Raw genomic sequence first — 18,420 nt, forward strand, 5'->3', positions numbered from 1 at the left:
AAACAAACTGCACAAATTTCATAGCAAACGAGTGGAAAAATGAGCATACAAATTCAGGGTGCATCTGTTACTGCCTACCTGAATGCGACTTTAAGCTTCTAATTAAAAGTCACACGGCATTAATCCGGCTGTTAACAAGTTAGCATTCTGCACAGCTAGCGACAGATACAGATACAGATACAGATACAGATACAGATACAGATACAGATACAGATACAGATACAGATACAGATACAGATACAGATACAGATACAGATACAGATACAGATACAGATACAGATACAGATACAGATACAGATACAGATACAGATACAGATACAGATACAGATACAGATACAGATACAGATACAGATACAGATACAGATACAGATACAGATACAGATACAGATACAGATACAGATACAGATACAGATACAGATACAGATACAGATACAGATACAGATACAGATACAGATACAGATACAGATACAGATACAGATACAGATACAGATACAGATACAGATACAGATACAGATACAGATACAGATACAGATACAGATACAGATACAGATACAGATACAGATACAGATACAGATACAGATACAGATACAGATACAGATACAGATACAGATACAGATACAGATACAGATACAGATACAGATACAGATACAGATACAGATACAGATACAGATACAGATACAGATACAGATACAGATACAGATACAGATACAGATACAGATACAGATACAGATACAGATACCGATACAGATACGATACAGATACAGATACAGATACAGATACCGATACAGATACAGATACAGATACAGATACGATACAGATACAGATACAGATACAGATAAGATACAGATACAGATACAGATACAGATACAGATACAGATACAGATACAGATACAGATACAGATACAGATACAGATACAGATACAGATACAGATACAGATACAGATACAGATACAGATACAGTACAGATACAGATACAGATACAGATACAGATACAGATACAGATACAGATACAGATACAGATACAGATACAGATACAGATACAGATACAGATACAGATACAGATACAGATACAGATACAGATACAGATACAGATACAGATACAGATACAGATACAGATACAGATACAGATACAGATACAGATACAGATACAGATACAGATACAGATACAGATACAGATACAGATACAGATACAGATACAGATACAGATACAGATACAGATACAGATACAGATACAGATACAGATACAGATACAGATACAGATACAGATACAGATACAGATACAGATACAGATACAGATACAGATACAGATACAGATACAGATACAGATACAGATACAGATACAGATACAGATACAGATACAGATACAGATACAGATACAGATACAGATACAGATACAGATACAGATACAGATACAGATACAGATACAGATACAGATACAGATACAGATACAGATACAGATACAGATACAGATACAGATACAGATACAGATACAGATACAGATACAGATACAGATACAGATACAGATACAGATACAGATACAGATACAGATACAGATACAGATACAGATACAGATACAGATACAGATACAGATACAGATACAGATACAGATACAGATACAGATACAGATACAGATACAGATACAGATACAGATACAGATACAGATACAGATACAGATACAGATACAGATACAGATACAGATACAGATACAGATACAGATACAGATACAGATACAGATACAGATACAAACAGCAAATTTCTTTTAATTTAAAGTCCGTTGGCTTTGCTTTATTTTCCTTTTCTTTTCTTTCATTTACTCTTCACTTCATTCCAATTTCAATTAACTTTGATTTGCATGCGCTTTCATTAGCAGTCGATGGGGAAATTCCCGTCACATCTATCTGTCCCCTTTGGACGGTTTGTTATCCTTTGTCGTTCCTTGCAGGCTACTGGCCACTCGGCTTCACGTGGTGCAACGTGTACGTTACCTGCGATGTGCTCGCCTGCTCCTCGAGCATACTGCACATGTGCTTCATCAGTCTGGGCAGGTATATGGGCATCCGCAATCCACTGGGCTCGCGACATCATTCCACAAAGCGCCTGGCTGGCATTAAAATTGCCATTGTCTGGGCCATGGCCATGCTGGTGTCCAGCTCAATAACGGTGCTGGGTAAGGCCGATTCTCAGACTGTCAGACTCTCAGCGGTCGGCATAATATATTGAGCTTTAATGAGCGCCAATTCCTATGAATTCCAGGTCTGGTCAACGAGAAGAACATCATGCCCCACCCGAATGTGTGTGTGATTAACAATCGAGCCTTCTTTGTGTTCGGCTCGCTGGTGGCGTTCTACATACCAATGCTGATGATGGTCTCGACATACGCACTCACCATTCCACTGCTGCGCAAGAAGGCCCGCTTCGCCGCCGAGCATCCGGAGAGCGAACTCTTCCGTCGGTAAGTGGATTGAAAACTTTGATATTCGCTCTCGCGCTGCAGCACTGCACAGCACACAAGTAAATGCAATTAGTCTGCACGATTGGCTTCAGGGCACAGATTTGTGCCACCTTTGACCGGACACTAATAGGCAATGGCCAGCGGTCAGCAGCTGCAATTGGATTTATCTGTCAATCGATACCAATAAATTATTTGCAAATGAAAATGCTTTCAAACGAGATCCTAGACGCCGAGCAACTGTCACGGCTAGTTACTACATGTGGGACGACCAGCAGCGGGGCCTATGCGGCGTATGAGTAATTGAATCTAAAACTTAATTCACACCGCTGTGCTGTGAAGGGCTTTTGATTTCGCTAACGTCGCCCGGGGCTAGCGGTGAGTGCTGTGTGCTGGGTGCTGGATGGCTGCCACAGAGACAAGGCATTCTCAATAAGTATTCATTTGCACTCGCACAAAAATCAATTAGGCCAAGACGTAAATGCCAGCTGAAGCAGAACAATTAGTGTTTAGTTAATGTGCCGTCACGCTAGCGATTTGAAATGTGATTTACTTTTGTGTCTAGTGGGGCTGAAGATTTTAATTTACAGCTTGGCAAATAACATTGCTGTTGCAGTTGTATTATATCTAGAATCAAACATAAGCCCTCTACAAATGAATATTTATATATTTTTATACTCATTCACGAAGTGAATTAGTATATTGGTTTTGTGCAATGTCCGTCTTGCTGTCCGTCCGTCTGTCCGTCCGTCCGTCCGTCCGTCTGTCCGTCTGTCCGTCTGTCCGTCTGTCCGTCTGTCCGTATGAACGCAGTTCATTTCGCCGCTATTGAAGCTAGAGGCTTGAAATTTGGAACACATACTCGTGTATAACTCCGATTTATAAAGTGTTAAAATTTTCCCGATCCGCCCACTAGGGGCGTGGCAAATCGGAAAATGCATTTTCCGATATACCAGAAATCATGTTAGTTGAAGAGCTAGAAAGTTGAAATTTGGTATGTAGGTCCGCGTTGACCCCCCAAGTCCAAAAAGCTATGGTGGATATATCTACGCCTATTGGGGGCGTGGCAAATCAGATAAAACGGTATCTCCTAAAGTTCTAAAGCTAGAACGTTGAAATTTCGCGCGTGAGCTAAAGCTATAATTCTATAATGACTGATAAAAAATGTTATGTCTACGCCTAATAGGTGCGTGGCAAATCGGACGTGAAGATATAGTGATTTTTCAAATTTGGCTATATTCAAGGCACTATTGATGCTACAGACTTGAAATTTGGTATATATACGCGAGTTGACCTCCCAAGTCCAACAAGCTATAGTGGATATATGCCCGCCCAAAGGGGGCGTGGCAAACCGCAAAACTTTATATCTCCGACAGTTTAAGAGCTAGAAGCTTCAAATTTAGATAGTTGAGTTACTGGTAACGTCCTCTATCGATGCCCCAAAAATAATTGTCACGCCTCGTTGGGGGCGTGGCATATCGAAAAATACCCTGTAATTTTCACATTTTTTGAGCGTTAGCATTCAAATTTCGCATTTACGTTACCGTTAGCTCTTTCTAAGAACTGGCCAAAAATGAGGTGTCTACGGCCACTAGGGGCGTGGCAATCGGCATTTGTAGTATCAAATTGCGACATTTATATGCTTGAGCTACCTACATACATACATATGTATGTATTTATATGTATATACAAATAGGCTTAATAGGCATTGATAACACGGAAGGAAAGATTTTTATAAAATATAAAAATAAAATTTAAATATTAAAAAAATATAAAATAAGCTTAAATAACAAAATTTGCAATTTACAAAAAAGAGTTTTCCGCGGGATGTGAATGAGTATTCCGCAGTCGGTAGCGCCCGACTGCAACGTTCTTACTTGTTTTTATTATGCCACTTATATTATTGAGTATCACAAGTCAATCTATGGCTGAATGAAAAGCGTCATTCATGAGGAGCCTGACACATTTTATGATTAACTAATGCAATTGCTCTATGACTGCCAATCAAAGCAACGTGAAAGCAAATTAGCTCAGAGTCAATAAGAGAGAAGCAGCGCAATCAAGCCATCGCATACACATCAGCTCCATTCCTCTTTGCGTCTAACACTCGCTCTATTTCGATAGGTTGGGCGGGCGCTTTACTATACGCCCACAGCACGGCCAGCAACAGATGCAGATGCACGGCAGTCTCACCAGGAGCAGTTACGGCAACAACAAGTGTCTGGCAAGGGGCGGCAGCAATCGCAATGTTAACAATGCAGAGACCGGAATGGGTATGGGCGTGGCATCACGGACAAGGTGCACCAGTGCAGGCGGAGGTGGCAGCAATATTGACTGCAGCGAGCGACCATTGATGCATCAGCGAGCCACATCCAATCGAAGTGTCCCCAGCGTCAGCTTTCGCAACGTGGCCAATGGAGGCGGCTGCGACGGCGGCGGCAGCAACAGCAACAGCAACAATAACAGCGGCAGCGGTAATCGGAATAATACGGGACGCACTAACTTCCGACTTGCTGGCAGTGGCATCTTGCGGCAATCGTCCACCCCACCGACTGCGATCTCGTCCACATCTTTCTCGACGCGTGGCAAGGCACCGACCAGCAGCTTCTGGCGGAAGCGTCCGGGCGCCGGCAGTCCCTATCTCCTGGAGAGGTGAGTGGCCCCCTCAAAACTTTCATTAGCTGCAATGTTAGCCAATCTGCATTCAAATGACGCCAAACGGCCTCAAATTGCATCTGGCTTAATTAAATTGTCAGTTGTGAAAAGTAAATTGTGTGCCAGGTCCAGCTTGGGATATTTGCAATTAGTCAACTGAGGCACAGCCTAACCATTAATTTATGAGCCCTCAATTTTCGCAGGACTTTGTGTGACAGGAACTTGCTCTAAATGGACTGAAGACTAACTTTGTTTGCAAAGGCTCGGGAGTATTAGTAAATTAAAGATAGAAATAGGTAGTCTTAGGTAGCCTCAGGTAGCCCTAGCTGGCAGTCCATGAAATTGATGTCATACTGTACTTGATTGCTCATTAAGAAAGATGGCAATCGTGGCACTTGCTCAGCCAATGACTAAACGTAACCCACAACATGACCCGTGACATTTGTACCTTTTCTTGTAAGTCTCACCTTTTGGCAAATTGTGTCGAAATCACGCTGTTGAGGAACCTCGAGCTGAGCTGGGACTCTGCAGACATTTATTATCAGTTGAGCATACAAGCTTTTAAATTTATTACATTTGTTTACACGGCTCCACACTGCCAGCAAACAACTTTTCAGACTACTTTTCTAAGAAATTTGCATAATTTACATTGTAAGTGCAAAGCGTTTTGGCTTTGCTTTGTTTTGCCTTGCCACGCTTCAGGTTCGAGTTGGATGCGAGGCTGAGACAAATAACAAAAACAAATTGAGTTTTATTTGGCTTTGCCTTCCGACTCAACACCCCTCCGCCTCTTACCAAATAGTTGCCTTTTTCCTGCGAATACATTGTCAATGCTCTGCACAGAAGGCCATTCGAACTTTGACATGAGCCAAGCAACACCTGGGTTATATACTTTCCTGATAGGTGTAAAAATTGTACTTGAAGTCGCTTACTATGAAAGCTAATCCACAAAATCTCATTGCAAGACCTTTAATAGATTTGCATATATCGAAAGTTATTCACTAAACAATTAGAAGAAATAGAGAGCAAATAAAAAGAGTATCCAGGCTTCGACGCGTCCCAGTTTGAGCAACTCATGAATTTTTTATTTCGGTTTTTTTATCGGCAACAAGTTTTGGGCAAATCGCGTCTGAAAGGATTTTCATTTGTTTACTTTCGGTACACATAAAGTAAACATGGACTTCAAATGCTTTAAAGGAGGCTCGACTCTTGGACGAAATAGCATCCAATCAACTTCTTTGGAATGCAAACTAATTTTGAAGACCTTTTCTACTGAGGGCAAGCTGTACATATTGCAGATTCTGAAATTAACTTTTTCTGCACCAATCAAAATATATATAAGAATAAGCATATATATAATATATGTATATTGTTTTCATACACAAATTTTATTACATGGTTTATGTTATATATTAACTATAAATATATTTGTTCAATAATTCTTTTCTGAGACAGATATAGATAAATATTCTCGTATTCGAAACATATGCTCAACTATTTATAGAGCTTTATAGCCATTCATGAATTTTTATTTGGTCGTTTATTATCCGCAACAAGTTTTGGGCGAACCTAATAACATCTAATCAATAATGTTTCCAGAGTATATACATATATGCTTAAAAATTTTATTTTATGATTTACGATATCTATTAACTATAAATATCTCTGTTCGATACTCTCGTATTTTCGAATGCTTTGCTCAATTTATTTATAGAGGTTTATGCTATTCCGTTAATTCAGCATAACTACTTGGAAGCAACAAAGCAATCAATTACGCATCTTTTTGCAATTAAATGCATATTCGAGTGTCACACAACATGGCGGATACATAATTTCCTTGCAAGCACTTGCAACGAGCCATAAACATAAATCACTCATGCGTCATGTGGTGCAGCACCAAAAACACAAAAACACGAAAACACGAATCTGCTTGTCGGTCGGCGGGCCACTTGCCACATTGTTGTGTGAAGGAGAAAAGGAGATGTCGCTGCCACTCCTTCTTCTTGATGCTGCTGCTGCTGCGACAACAATAAATAGCGCATAAAATGGCAAAAGAAACCGCAAAGAGGACAACCTCAGCCACAGCCACAGTCACAGTCGCAGTCACAGTCGCAGCACGAGATGACGTGTTGGTGCAAGTTCCCAAACGTCGCTGGCGACTATGTTGCCGTCGGATAGCTACAAAAGGCTCTTGCCCCCCTCCCAGCATCCACAGTGGCACTGAAATTTGCAAATGTCATTGCTATTTGCTGCAGCATTCGCTGCTGTTGTTTTTATTTCTTTTCTCCTCTTTTTTTGCATTAATGCAAAGGCGCAAAATTCGCAAAATTTTAGCATAACCAGCAGAGAAAAGCTGCAGCAAGTTGGAGCTACGCCGTGACTTAAGCACGTCCCAAAAACGAAGTATACAAAATGGGGAATATACGGCTAACAAAGTCTCTCACAAACGAATAAGACTTGTATGTCATATATCAGAGAAGATTCACGGCTGCCTAAAATATAATTAACATTGACTCTCAATTCTCTTAGCTTAAAACTTAAAATAATTAATCAAAAGATTAGTAAATACAGTAAAGAAAACAACAAGAATCATTTCTATTAAATATAGTCAAAATAAAGTCTCCGCTCAGGCGTTGCATATTTGCAGACAGCACTCAAGTCCCCTTAAAACGAAAGAGTATGGCGCGTAATGCCAGCTCAGTAAAATGTCACGTATATGCGCTTTGCAACGGATTTGTGTTGCGCAAGTTGACGAATAAATATATATGAATTCCTAATGAGGCAGGCCCGAAAAGTTACCTGGCAGCCACCCAGGTAGCACAACAAACGTGCGAAAGAAACTTTCTTATTTTCCATTTACTTGCAAATTATTAGTTGGACATTTGACGCCGCTTGGGCGCCCATTCAGACCTGCTGCTTGTCGCCGGCCAAAAATTGAAAAACTTTTTATTTTATTTGCCGTACTGCAACGGACGCAAAGTGCTTCCGAATATTTGCCAACTGCCAAACTGGCCAGAAATGTGGCTGCCTGGGGAACAAGATGGTTACACAAGCTGCACAACAAGTTGGCAATGAATTTGAGACCAACTGGAAATAGCATGCCATGGTCAACTCTTAATATTTCACATAGCTTCTACATTGTTGTTGGGAGCACTTAGCTAAAATATCATTAAACTCATCTGCATACAAGAAAGTTTCCCTTTTGGACATTTCTTGAATCTGAGCGGAAATGCATGAATCAAATCTTGCCTCTACAAGATGGAAAAGTGGGTCATCACCTTAAATTCATTTAGAATAAATCTGTAAGCCAAGCTAGCTAAACCTTTTGAGATTTGATACAGATGTGTCGAGTTGACTGTGAATATTTTAATTCTAATACCTAAGCCTATTGAATATGACAAATGAAATGGAAGATCCTCGCTAGAGCTCTAATAAGGAGTGTATCAATTTAAATTCAATTAAATCTCTTCAAATCTATATTGAACTGAAGTTATTCAAACTGAGCTGATAGTTGCTTTACGGATAGTCATGTCATAGTCATGTATTATATATAGTTCACAGGAGCTTATATATATATCATATCCCTCTACTAGATTGGTTTGCTGATGATAAAGACCTCTTCATACTTTACACACTACACTATATATAGGTATTCTCCAAAAGAACATATTTACAATAACTGAGCTATTTGTTTTTGTGTACAGGCAGAGGGCAGATCAGAAGGCTCTACTCTGCTTGCATCCATCCACATTGTTTAAATCATTGTCTTTTGTTATTCTGGCGCTATCTCTAAAAACTCTTGCAACATCTTACAGCTGCAATTGAATTTAGCTGTACACTTAAATCCCATTTAAAATAAGCGCTAAGCGACTCTTTAGATATCAATCAGCAGCCATTCTGTTCATTTCTTATATGCGATATTGAAAGCTAACGTAATTCATTTAGTTAAACTGCCGCAAGTAAATGAGTTCGCATTGAAGTCTGGCTAAAGAATCAGATGCTTGCATCAAATAAGCCCGTGAAATGCCTGGCGAGATTTTATTAAAATACAATTTTATAAACTGTTGCGCCCTGCGTTGGCGTGCAAAAGGCCAAAATCTAATATCAAACACTCGTTGCTGCAAGGCGGCGAGCAAATACTATTTAAATGCGTCAAGTGGCTTTTACTTACCAAACCCAAACCCCAAACCATTTGACAGCCATCCGAATCGACGGGCCTCGCTGCGCGGCAGCGTCTCGCAGCCACAATTGGGTTACGCGACAAATGGAAATGGAGGACACGAGCCAGGTGGCGGAGCCAACGTGACTGGCGGAGCAACAGTTGCGACAAGCAGCTGCATAAGTGCTGGAAGCGCTGGCGACGGCGGCCCAAGCAGAAAGAACTTAACCACCATTCAAACACACAGTGGAGGCGGTGGCACTGGCACTGGCAATAGCTGTGGCAACGGCAATGAGAATCAGCAGCAGGTGACGACAACGCGACGCCACAAGCTGCTCCCTTTCAAGCTGTCATTCAATCGAGTTGCCACGCCTACGCTGAACCTGAGGTGAGTGTGCGGGTTGTCCAAATAATTCAATTCCCAAAGTGGTTTCATCTCCCGCCAGATTTCTCAACAATCGCGCCAAGCGCAACAGCCTCTCGGCGAATGCGGTGGCCACGGAGCAGAAGGCCACCAAGGTCCTGGGCCTGGTCTTCTTCACCTTCGTCCTGTGCTGGTCGCCGTTCTTCATACTGAACATCATATTCGCCGCCTGCCCCGAATGCCAAGTGCCCGAGCATGTGGTCAACACCTGCCTCTGGCTGGGCTACGTTTCCTCGACGATCAACCCGATCATTTACACCATCTTCAATCGGACATTTCGAGCGGCGTTCATTCGTCTCCTCAAATGCAACTGCGAACGGTAAGCGATGAGGCGTCAAATATTGAGTAGTCTATCTATTTTCATTTGTTATGTGGCCAATGCAATTTATTGGGGTGCGATTTACTAAAAAAAAAAAACAAAAAACAAAAATACAATACAATACAATGCATTGTTCATTGTTCTAGCAATTGTGGTGCAACGTGACGTATGATTGATTTTGGCCAACAAGTTTTTACGAATGAATTGAAGCAACGTATGTGCGAAACAAAGTAGAGATTAGAGGTTGCCTCGACAGGAAATTGAGGGAAATTAAAAAAAATATATACATAAACTGTGTTTTAAGGGAAAGAGTCTCAAAAATTTAAGTAATGCAACGAAACTGCTTGTAATAAAAGCCAATTTCTATTCTCAGCTAGTGCAAGGCTTTATTATACCTACACCTGGAACTCTAATATATAAAACTTGCTACAAATCAGAAGCTGCCGACATGCATATTACTGCTGTTGAATAGCCTTTACTATATAACCTTTGTTTACTTTTTATTTAAACTTACCGGTATTTTTTACCCCTTTTCACTTCAGAAACAGCAAAGACTGTTTAGATTAACTGATAAAATGTCTCATAAGCAGAGCAGAAATTTCAGCATGTCCAGCATACGGGCGCTAATTTGACAACTTTTGCAGTTGCTTAACGAAAGAGATCGAAGTAAAAACAAACTACAGGGAAAACTTGTTAACGACGCGTCGTTTCAACTTTCACAAGGCAGACGAAACATTTTTGCAAGAAAAAGTTCCGTTTGATTAACTAACTTTAAAGGCATGTCATTATAAAAACATGCAAAAATTCACTATTGGGGAATGCCGAACGCATTTATACCCTACATTTATATACATGCGGAAGTTGAAGCTTACATGAATATGTTTATATATACAGTTATGCCTAGGTAGAAGATAAAAAACTTTTATATGTATGTATATATTGATATAGATTAGAAGTTTGATATATTGCTTCTCTTCAAGTTTTCTCTTCGCAAGTATTAAATTTTTATGTCTTTTAGAAAGAGAAATTGAGGCACAGATATGGTGTAATTATTTATTTTATTTTCTTATTTTTTAATATATATCCACACAGATATTTTAAGTGTGTTCAGGGTATGAGAAGCCTTGGCCATGAATTGAATAAATGAAAAATCTGCATATTTGCAAACCAGTATAAGTTTTACCCAAGTGTTTACATGAACTTGGTAGATAATGAAATGGGGAAAAAAAGCGTTCATATTTTTCACTTCGCATTCACATTTTATTGCAGCTCGGGCCGTCCGCTACGCTATCGCTCCGTGACCGAAGGGCGCAGCGCCTTGAGTCTGTGCGCCCCCTCAGCCCTGCCGCTGGCCATCTCGTTTCAGGGCGCACCACTAATGACGCCATCCACGACGAATGCGACGCCGCTGAGTGAGTTCCGGAGCAGTTATACAATCAACGAAGACGAGCGCTAAGCAGAGCGTTCACTCGCGTTCAGAGAGTCAAACACGAATTTATGGGCTATGTTGTTCAGAAAGTACAGGTAAACGAAGCAAACTACAAAAGGATGTTCGATGGGACGAATTGGCGATGAATCGAATAGTCAGACACACTTGAACATGTACTTTAAGCTGAAAAATACTAGTACAGGGTGACCCATTCCAAATCAAACAGAATACAAATCGAACTATAAAAGCCGCAATGAATTGATGGCCGAATACAACAATTTAATAACAAACAAGCTCCTTCAATAGCAAATCCTATGATGATAAACTATTTATTTTGCATCAGAGACAAGATGAAATCAAATGAAACATAAACAGGGAATTGAAAAAGGGAAAATGAAATTGCTGACGTATTCATAATGAAATAAATGTAGTCAGCTGTACCCATACAATATGAGATCCATTCATAACATATCGAAATTAAAAATTTGATAGTTATGATGTTTCATTTCAATTCAAGTATGGAAGCCAAAAAGCAAAATGATGACACATTCAAAGTCAAATCAAATTATGACTAATTATTTAGTGTGGCAGTTGTACCCACAAAAAAACAGAGATAACAAAACGAACTTATTATTGCGAAACCGTGAATAACAGGGTGTTTCATTCAACATAAAAAAAAAAGTACAAAACAAATCAAATGTAAACTACCAGACGAATTATTAAGATCATGAACTGAAAAGCGCTAAAACTATTCGAGATAATTGAAGATCGGAAAAATGCATTGAGTAAACCAAATCAAGAATACAAGTTCAATTTGTCAAAATGTACATATGCATATGTGTACACTAAATGTCAGATAAAATCCTAAAAGCGACAGCAGATGGAACCCATACCCATTATTCCAGTTTACTTTAAGCACACAATCAATTATAAACTACAGGGAGATTCATTCAAACACACAAAAATACTTGTCGGATAATTAGGAGTCTGTAGTTAGGTCTCTAGAAAACTTCAAGCTATAATTTTCAAAATAGAAAACTGCATCATTTATACCTACTGAACTCAGATGAACCCTTTCCTATAAAAACCCAAAACTATATCGCGCTAACACAGTTGGTAACGCATATTGAGTGTACCGATTGTACCAAAAATATAGTACAAGCAACATATGAAACTAAGAAGTCACTATAAATAACTGGATTCAAGTTTTACTCCAACGAAAATATATAAAATACGAGTTGAGTTGTTTAAAATATATGTGTCTAAATGTTTAAAAAGGAATGAAGACCTCAATATCAAAAAGAACTACAGCAAACAGAAACCGTAGAACATAATCCAAATTTATTACAAGCTTAAAAACAAATGCAAACACAAATAAGAAAATACCCTGATTTCTCATTTTCAATGGTTTCAGGGTATACGAAAATACAGGGAGATTCATTTGAAATAAAACCAAAAATAGTTGACGACTAATGATGAAAGTGGCAACTATACCCACAAATCACAGAGCTAAGCTAGGCCCACAAAGAATTCTATTCATAGCAAAGCAAACTTATTGTGCACCGCGAAATACAGGGTGTTTCATTTTGACTCAAATCAAGCATAATCAAAACCAGATAAAGACAGTATAAATAACCGGAAAAGTGTACAGCAGAAACTTCAAATATAAAACACGTGGTGAATTTTTACAAATCTGTGTATAAGTAGGATTGAGGACCCAAATCCAAGAGGAAAAGAGAACAGAACAGAAACGACAGCAGACGGTAACCATAGAGCCTATATAAGCTTTAATTTAAGCATGAAATCGAATACAAACTACAGGGAGATTCATTCAACTCTACCTAGAAATGGTGAGAACAAAATTATAAGGACGAGACGAAATCGATAGCCAGTTCGTCTGGCTCTGCTTCAAGCTGTACTTTCCAAACCAGACAACAGTTGGATCTATCAAGAGCAAACTGTACATAGAAAAGCAATTAATACTATTTGCTAAGCTCTATCATATCATCAGGCGACATAAGATCGGGCGAGACATTGCGCGTATTATCTAGATTAAACTGTACCTGTCATATTTCACTCTATCATATTGTAGGCATACGTGAACTGTACTTACTAAATGTACATATGTATGTATATAGCATATGCATATGTATATTTTGCAAGCTCTATAAAAACGATATAGTATTAGCGTATATAGGGCTCAATTGCAATGTTTTAAATGTTATTATCCGTAGTAGCGTTTGTTAGTCATTTGACCTATTTAAGTGCTAAAGCTAATTGTAATTTCGATAATCTTAAGCATGCTGCGGCGTTTGCCACAACTGTCAAGAATTTCACCCCACGGGGAACTATTCCAGCGCCTTGGCAAACACTTTGCTTTTATAATTTATGTTTATGCAATGATGAGCTCTTTGAACACTATTTCGTACATGTGAGATAACATGATAAAAAACTTAAATATATGTATGTGTGTATAAATGGTAAAGATGTTAATAATAAAAAAAATATATACCTATCTAAGAGACTCCTTGTTTCTAAATTCTCTAATGGAACTGTGTTTTTATTTAAATTAAGTGGAAAACCTTGTCAAATGAAGTTGGGGGCGGTTTTTGTTGTCTTTGGCGTCAAATGAAGATGCAATTGAGACGGGGAAAAGTGAGGATGACAGAATACCCTAAATTTAGTCTATTTAGTTCAATGCAGAATTTTTCAGAATTTTAGCTGACACACAAATAAAATATTTTGAGTGATTTGGATTTTGATAACTTCAGTGTGAAACTTTCAACAGCGACGCAAACCCTCGTTCACAGCATGAACTTTACTCTGCTAGCTTCAAAGTGAAATAAGCGCTGACTTGGCAGAGCCACATCATGTGTCACGCTCAAGGCACATCTAATCAAGATCTGCTATTGTTAGGTAGACTTAAGTGCTCTATGTCAGAGAGACACACGCGAGCCGCCCACATCTGACAGCTCTGTCTTTGTCGATTACTTTGCAGCTCGACAGCAAACAGTTTCCGCCTGCCGATGGCATTGCAGTCGTCTTTGATACTTTTGTTATTGTGCCTCGGCGCATCCTGCAGCAGGACGAACCAAAATGTCTGTGCCCTCGTGCATATACTGTGCGTGCGTGCCACGAAATTGCATTATTTCCATGAGCTTAATGCAATTCAAATGCTTTTATGATCGGAGAATCGAAAGTTTTTTTTTTGTGCTCAACACCATTAAATGGAAAAGCACTGTACCAAAAATTGGACACATTGATAGCTTCAGTGGTTGCGCGACGGACACACTAAGTAAACACCGCGAGGTGTTGCAGTAATGAACAAATTCTGTTGCATATCTCGTGGGGCGCTGAGCTGTTGACTAAGCGCTAAAGCGAGCAGACGCGACGCGACGCCAGCCGCAAAGTGCACGACAAAATGGCGTCAGTCGGCGAAAACAACACGAAGAAGAAGAAGAAGATGAAGACGAAGCAGAAGTATAAGAAGAAGAAGAGGGCTCTTCGAGACAATTATATTGTACGGGCAGCAGCAGTTTACAAAAAAGGCAGACGAAAGAGAGAACGAGGCAAAGTGAAAAGTAGACATGTGTGCATGTGTGTGGGTGAAGGAAATGTGTAGAAGCGTGAAATTGATTGCCCCGCTGGCATTCGCTCAGGCCCTCATCCTCCTCGCTCTCAGTTGCCATGCAGTTTGTTTGCCTTGGCCTTCCTTGGCTAATGGCGGCAGTGGGAATAACACTTTCAGCATTTGGCAACACCTTCCAATCGGCGAGCTTCTTGCGAAATTTAACAGCTCAGCATTTGCATTTCCAAACAATGCCGCATAAATATAAACACAATACGCAGAGCGCAAATCACAGAGGAAACAAGCGCTGATCGCTCAATTGTTAACACATGCACATTTTCATAAGAAAAACCTCATTACCTGCCGGATTTGGCTTATTTATTATGTGACACACTCGCACACAAACACACATCAATACACACACTCACACGCATTTGTGCAGGGAATTGCCTTTCAACACTTTGACGCTTCATTAGCTTTGTGTCGGGCGAGCAAAGCGTGAATAAAATACAAATGGCATTCGCATTGGCGTTTCGCTCACATTCGATTTGCCATTTGTTTCCCAATTGATTTTTTTAGGCATATAATATAATGCAGTATCTTAATATGGCAGATAAAATTACCTCAAATTAAAGTGAGCACATGAGTTTTACAATTTCACTAATATTATTAGTTAAATAAAAATAAAATTCATACTTAAAAAAAATAGTACATTTATATATTATAAATTATAGTTTTGTATACATTTCAAGCTAAAAACTCATTTTTAATTTTTAATTTAAAACAATTGATACACTCTGTAATGGAAATGTGATATTTTGTGCGCAGGCTTACTGCATAAATAAATAAAAATAAAATTATTACTTAAAAAATAAATAAAACATTCATATATTTTAATTATAATTATTCGCATTGAAACCTCTCATAATAAATTTTAAATGTAATGCATTTCTATTTCATTTCATAGTTGAACAAATTATTTATACTTCTATATTAAAGGCGTAGAAATTTACTTCTTATCAAAAACTGATAAGGGCTAGGAAAATCTTGTTGTTGCCCCACAACTACATAAGCGCTGATTGAGCTGGATTAGAGTGTGGGCGCTGTTTGCTTTTCTCATGAAAAGCCAACCCACGTTTAATGTGTTGAGATGTGATGTTATATATTCTGACGGGATGGGCTGGGAATGAGATGGAATGGGATGGAATGGGATGGTCAACAGCTGGCAATTGTTGTTGATTTTATTTGTTGTTGTCTTTTCTCGCACTGCGCGTGTTTGCTGACACCGCAAATGTGGCTGGCTCAACTGCAGTCATGCATGTAATTGATTAAAGCAGCTGTCGAAGCTGTTGACCTTCATTTTAGCAATTAGCCATGGGTGGCTCCATAAAGGAAATGTGATATTTTGTGCTCAGGTCTAACGCAATAAGTACAGCTTCAGGGAGATTAGGGCCACAGGCTCTTGATTACTGATCAAGCATTTCACGTGTAATCCGCAGAACACAAAATGGACTCGAAATTTGCCTAAAGCTTTGCCTTTTTCACCTGCTAACGGAGTGGCTGTCGCTTTTTAGGCCACAAGCCATTTTTGCTGTGCAGATTAGGCAAATTGGTTTCTCTGTGTTGCTTTCCCACACAGCTTGGCACCTGATGGCCAACTTACGCGCTCCTAAGCCAGCAGGTATTACGACATTCGCCGGGCTGATAAGTTGAAGTCTTGACATCCCGGCCAAAGCCAAGCATCCTAAGCATTTGTAAATACGAAAATCACCTGAAAAAATTAAATTTAATAAATAAATGTAGAGGAAAGGCTATTTAATTTCAAGGTAACAATTTGATAACTTTTATGATTTTTTATAATAATAACCATCAGATTATATTTTATATTAAAGAAGTAAATTATTTATATAGTATTTATTTTACTTTAGATTCGACTACTATATTTGTCAAAATTCCTTGCAAAATTCTTTAAAATAAATAAATTCTAAATAATAAATAAAACACATTTTATAGTTTTCCTTTGTTTCTAATTAATTGAATAACATTGTTAGCAGAGTTCTCGGCAGAGCATTAGAGGGGAGCTCAGTCTAATGTCGTTTTCATTTTTCTTTCTTGGCAACATCATTAGCAACATTGTTGGCTGTTGGCCGTGCGAAGAGAGACGACCCTTTTGGAAGGTGCCCAAAAGGTGTGCCCATAAATTGAATTCCGTAATTATGGAACAACGTGTCGGTCGGCAACATTTACTAATTGCTCATAAATTGTTGAATTGTTTAATGCTCGAAGCAGCTGACTGACCGGAAAAAGGGGTTAATGAGGGGCGTCCCATGTGGGCGATAACTTCCGCTCGAGCTCGCATTGTGGAGCGTATTCCGTGCCATTCTCAGCAATTAGGAGGCGCAACAAATGGTCATTTTGTGTTAATTAGCCGGCTGGAGGTCTCGTGGATGCTGTGGCTGCTGATGATTAGTTACAGCCACGGCTTATTGATGTCAGTTAATCGCATCGAGCAGCAGCAGCAGCAGCACCAGCAGCCGAAATATCCATCCTTGCTGATGGTTGCCGAAACATGTTTCGCTACTTAGTGGCCGACAGGCTGATTGAGCGAGTGGTGCAGCTTAATGAATTGGCACCTGACAGCCACAATGTTGCCGCAACTATCCGAGTCAGACGCTTCAGGCGGCGAACGCACACGGATGGAATTTAATTAAAACGACAAAACCCCATTTGCTGCGGCAGCCCTGCTCAAACAAATCTGTGTCAACACCTTGTTAGCTTCGACTCATTCCGCACAGAATCTTGCTTTACGCTCTCCGGGTACCTGCCACCTGGGCAATCAATCACAGAAATTAAAAATAATCGCTTAGCAGATAAAACTAGAATCCTGAACAGCAAAGGAGAAAACACTAAAAGAAAATCAACCAAAGTTGGAAAAATGTTGTAGTAGCTACGGCCATGCCCTGCATCAGTTTAAGGGGAATATTTAGTAGAATAAGGATTTACATTTCAAAAATAATTTTTGTATATATTAAAATTTAATGCACAAAAGTTAATATTTTTAACTATATATAAAAGTAATTTATTTGATACACCTTTACCTAACTGATTCGACCTTCAATACGAACAAATATACCCTTTCACAGTATACATATAGTCAACCAAGCCACGAAAAGGGAAAAAGCATCGACAGCAAATAAATACATTTATCTTCCACAGCCATGAGGGATGATGGCCAGAACAGAGTTTGGATTACTTTTTTTCGTTCATTTTATTTGCTTGCGCTCGCACGCTGACCAAACACAAGTAAACAGAGTCGCCCAAAAGTTAATTTCCGGCACTTGGCCAGAAGGCTTGTTTGGTCTGGAATAAGGCGATGCTGCTGAACAAATAGCACACAAAAATACACACAATATAGAA

At 39.4% G+C, this 18,420-nt stretch overlaps 1 protein-coding gene across 2 annotated transcripts in view; it reads left to right on the top strand.

The window, feature by feature from the left end:
* 5-HT2A (5-hydroxytryptamine receptor 2A) overlaps positions 1-13,955 on the top strand; it is a 31,121-nt gene extending 17,166 nt beyond the window's left edge. Inside the window, exons 3-8 of one of the 2 annotated variants that reach the window (XM_089258952.1) lie at positions 1,943-2,167; positions 2,254-2,452; positions 4,574-5,101; positions 9,304-9,651; positions 9,710-10,006; positions 11,276-13,955. In XM_089258952.1, coding sequence (XP_089115078.1) covers positions 1,943-2,167; positions 2,254-2,452; positions 4,574-5,101; positions 9,304-9,651; positions 9,710-10,006; positions 11,276-11,462 — 1,784 coding nt within the window. In that variant the 3' untranslated portion in view covers positions 11,463-13,955. The remainder of the gene's footprint in view (positions 1-1,942; positions 2,168-2,253; positions 2,453-4,573; positions 5,102-9,303; positions 9,652-9,709; positions 10,007-11,275) is intronic. The other variant, XM_089258956.1, reaches the window with a different exon arrangement.
* Positions 13,956-18,420: the final 4,465 nt, after the last annotated feature.

Source organism: Drosophila navojoa, chromosome 2 (genome assembly GCF_054131105.1).
Source record: "Drosophila navojoa isolate 15081-1374.11 chromosome 2, UAZ_NAV_1.0, whole genome shotgun sequence".
NCBI classification, from domain to species: Eukaryota; Metazoa; Arthropoda; class Insecta; order Diptera; family Drosophilidae; genus Drosophila; species Drosophila navojoa.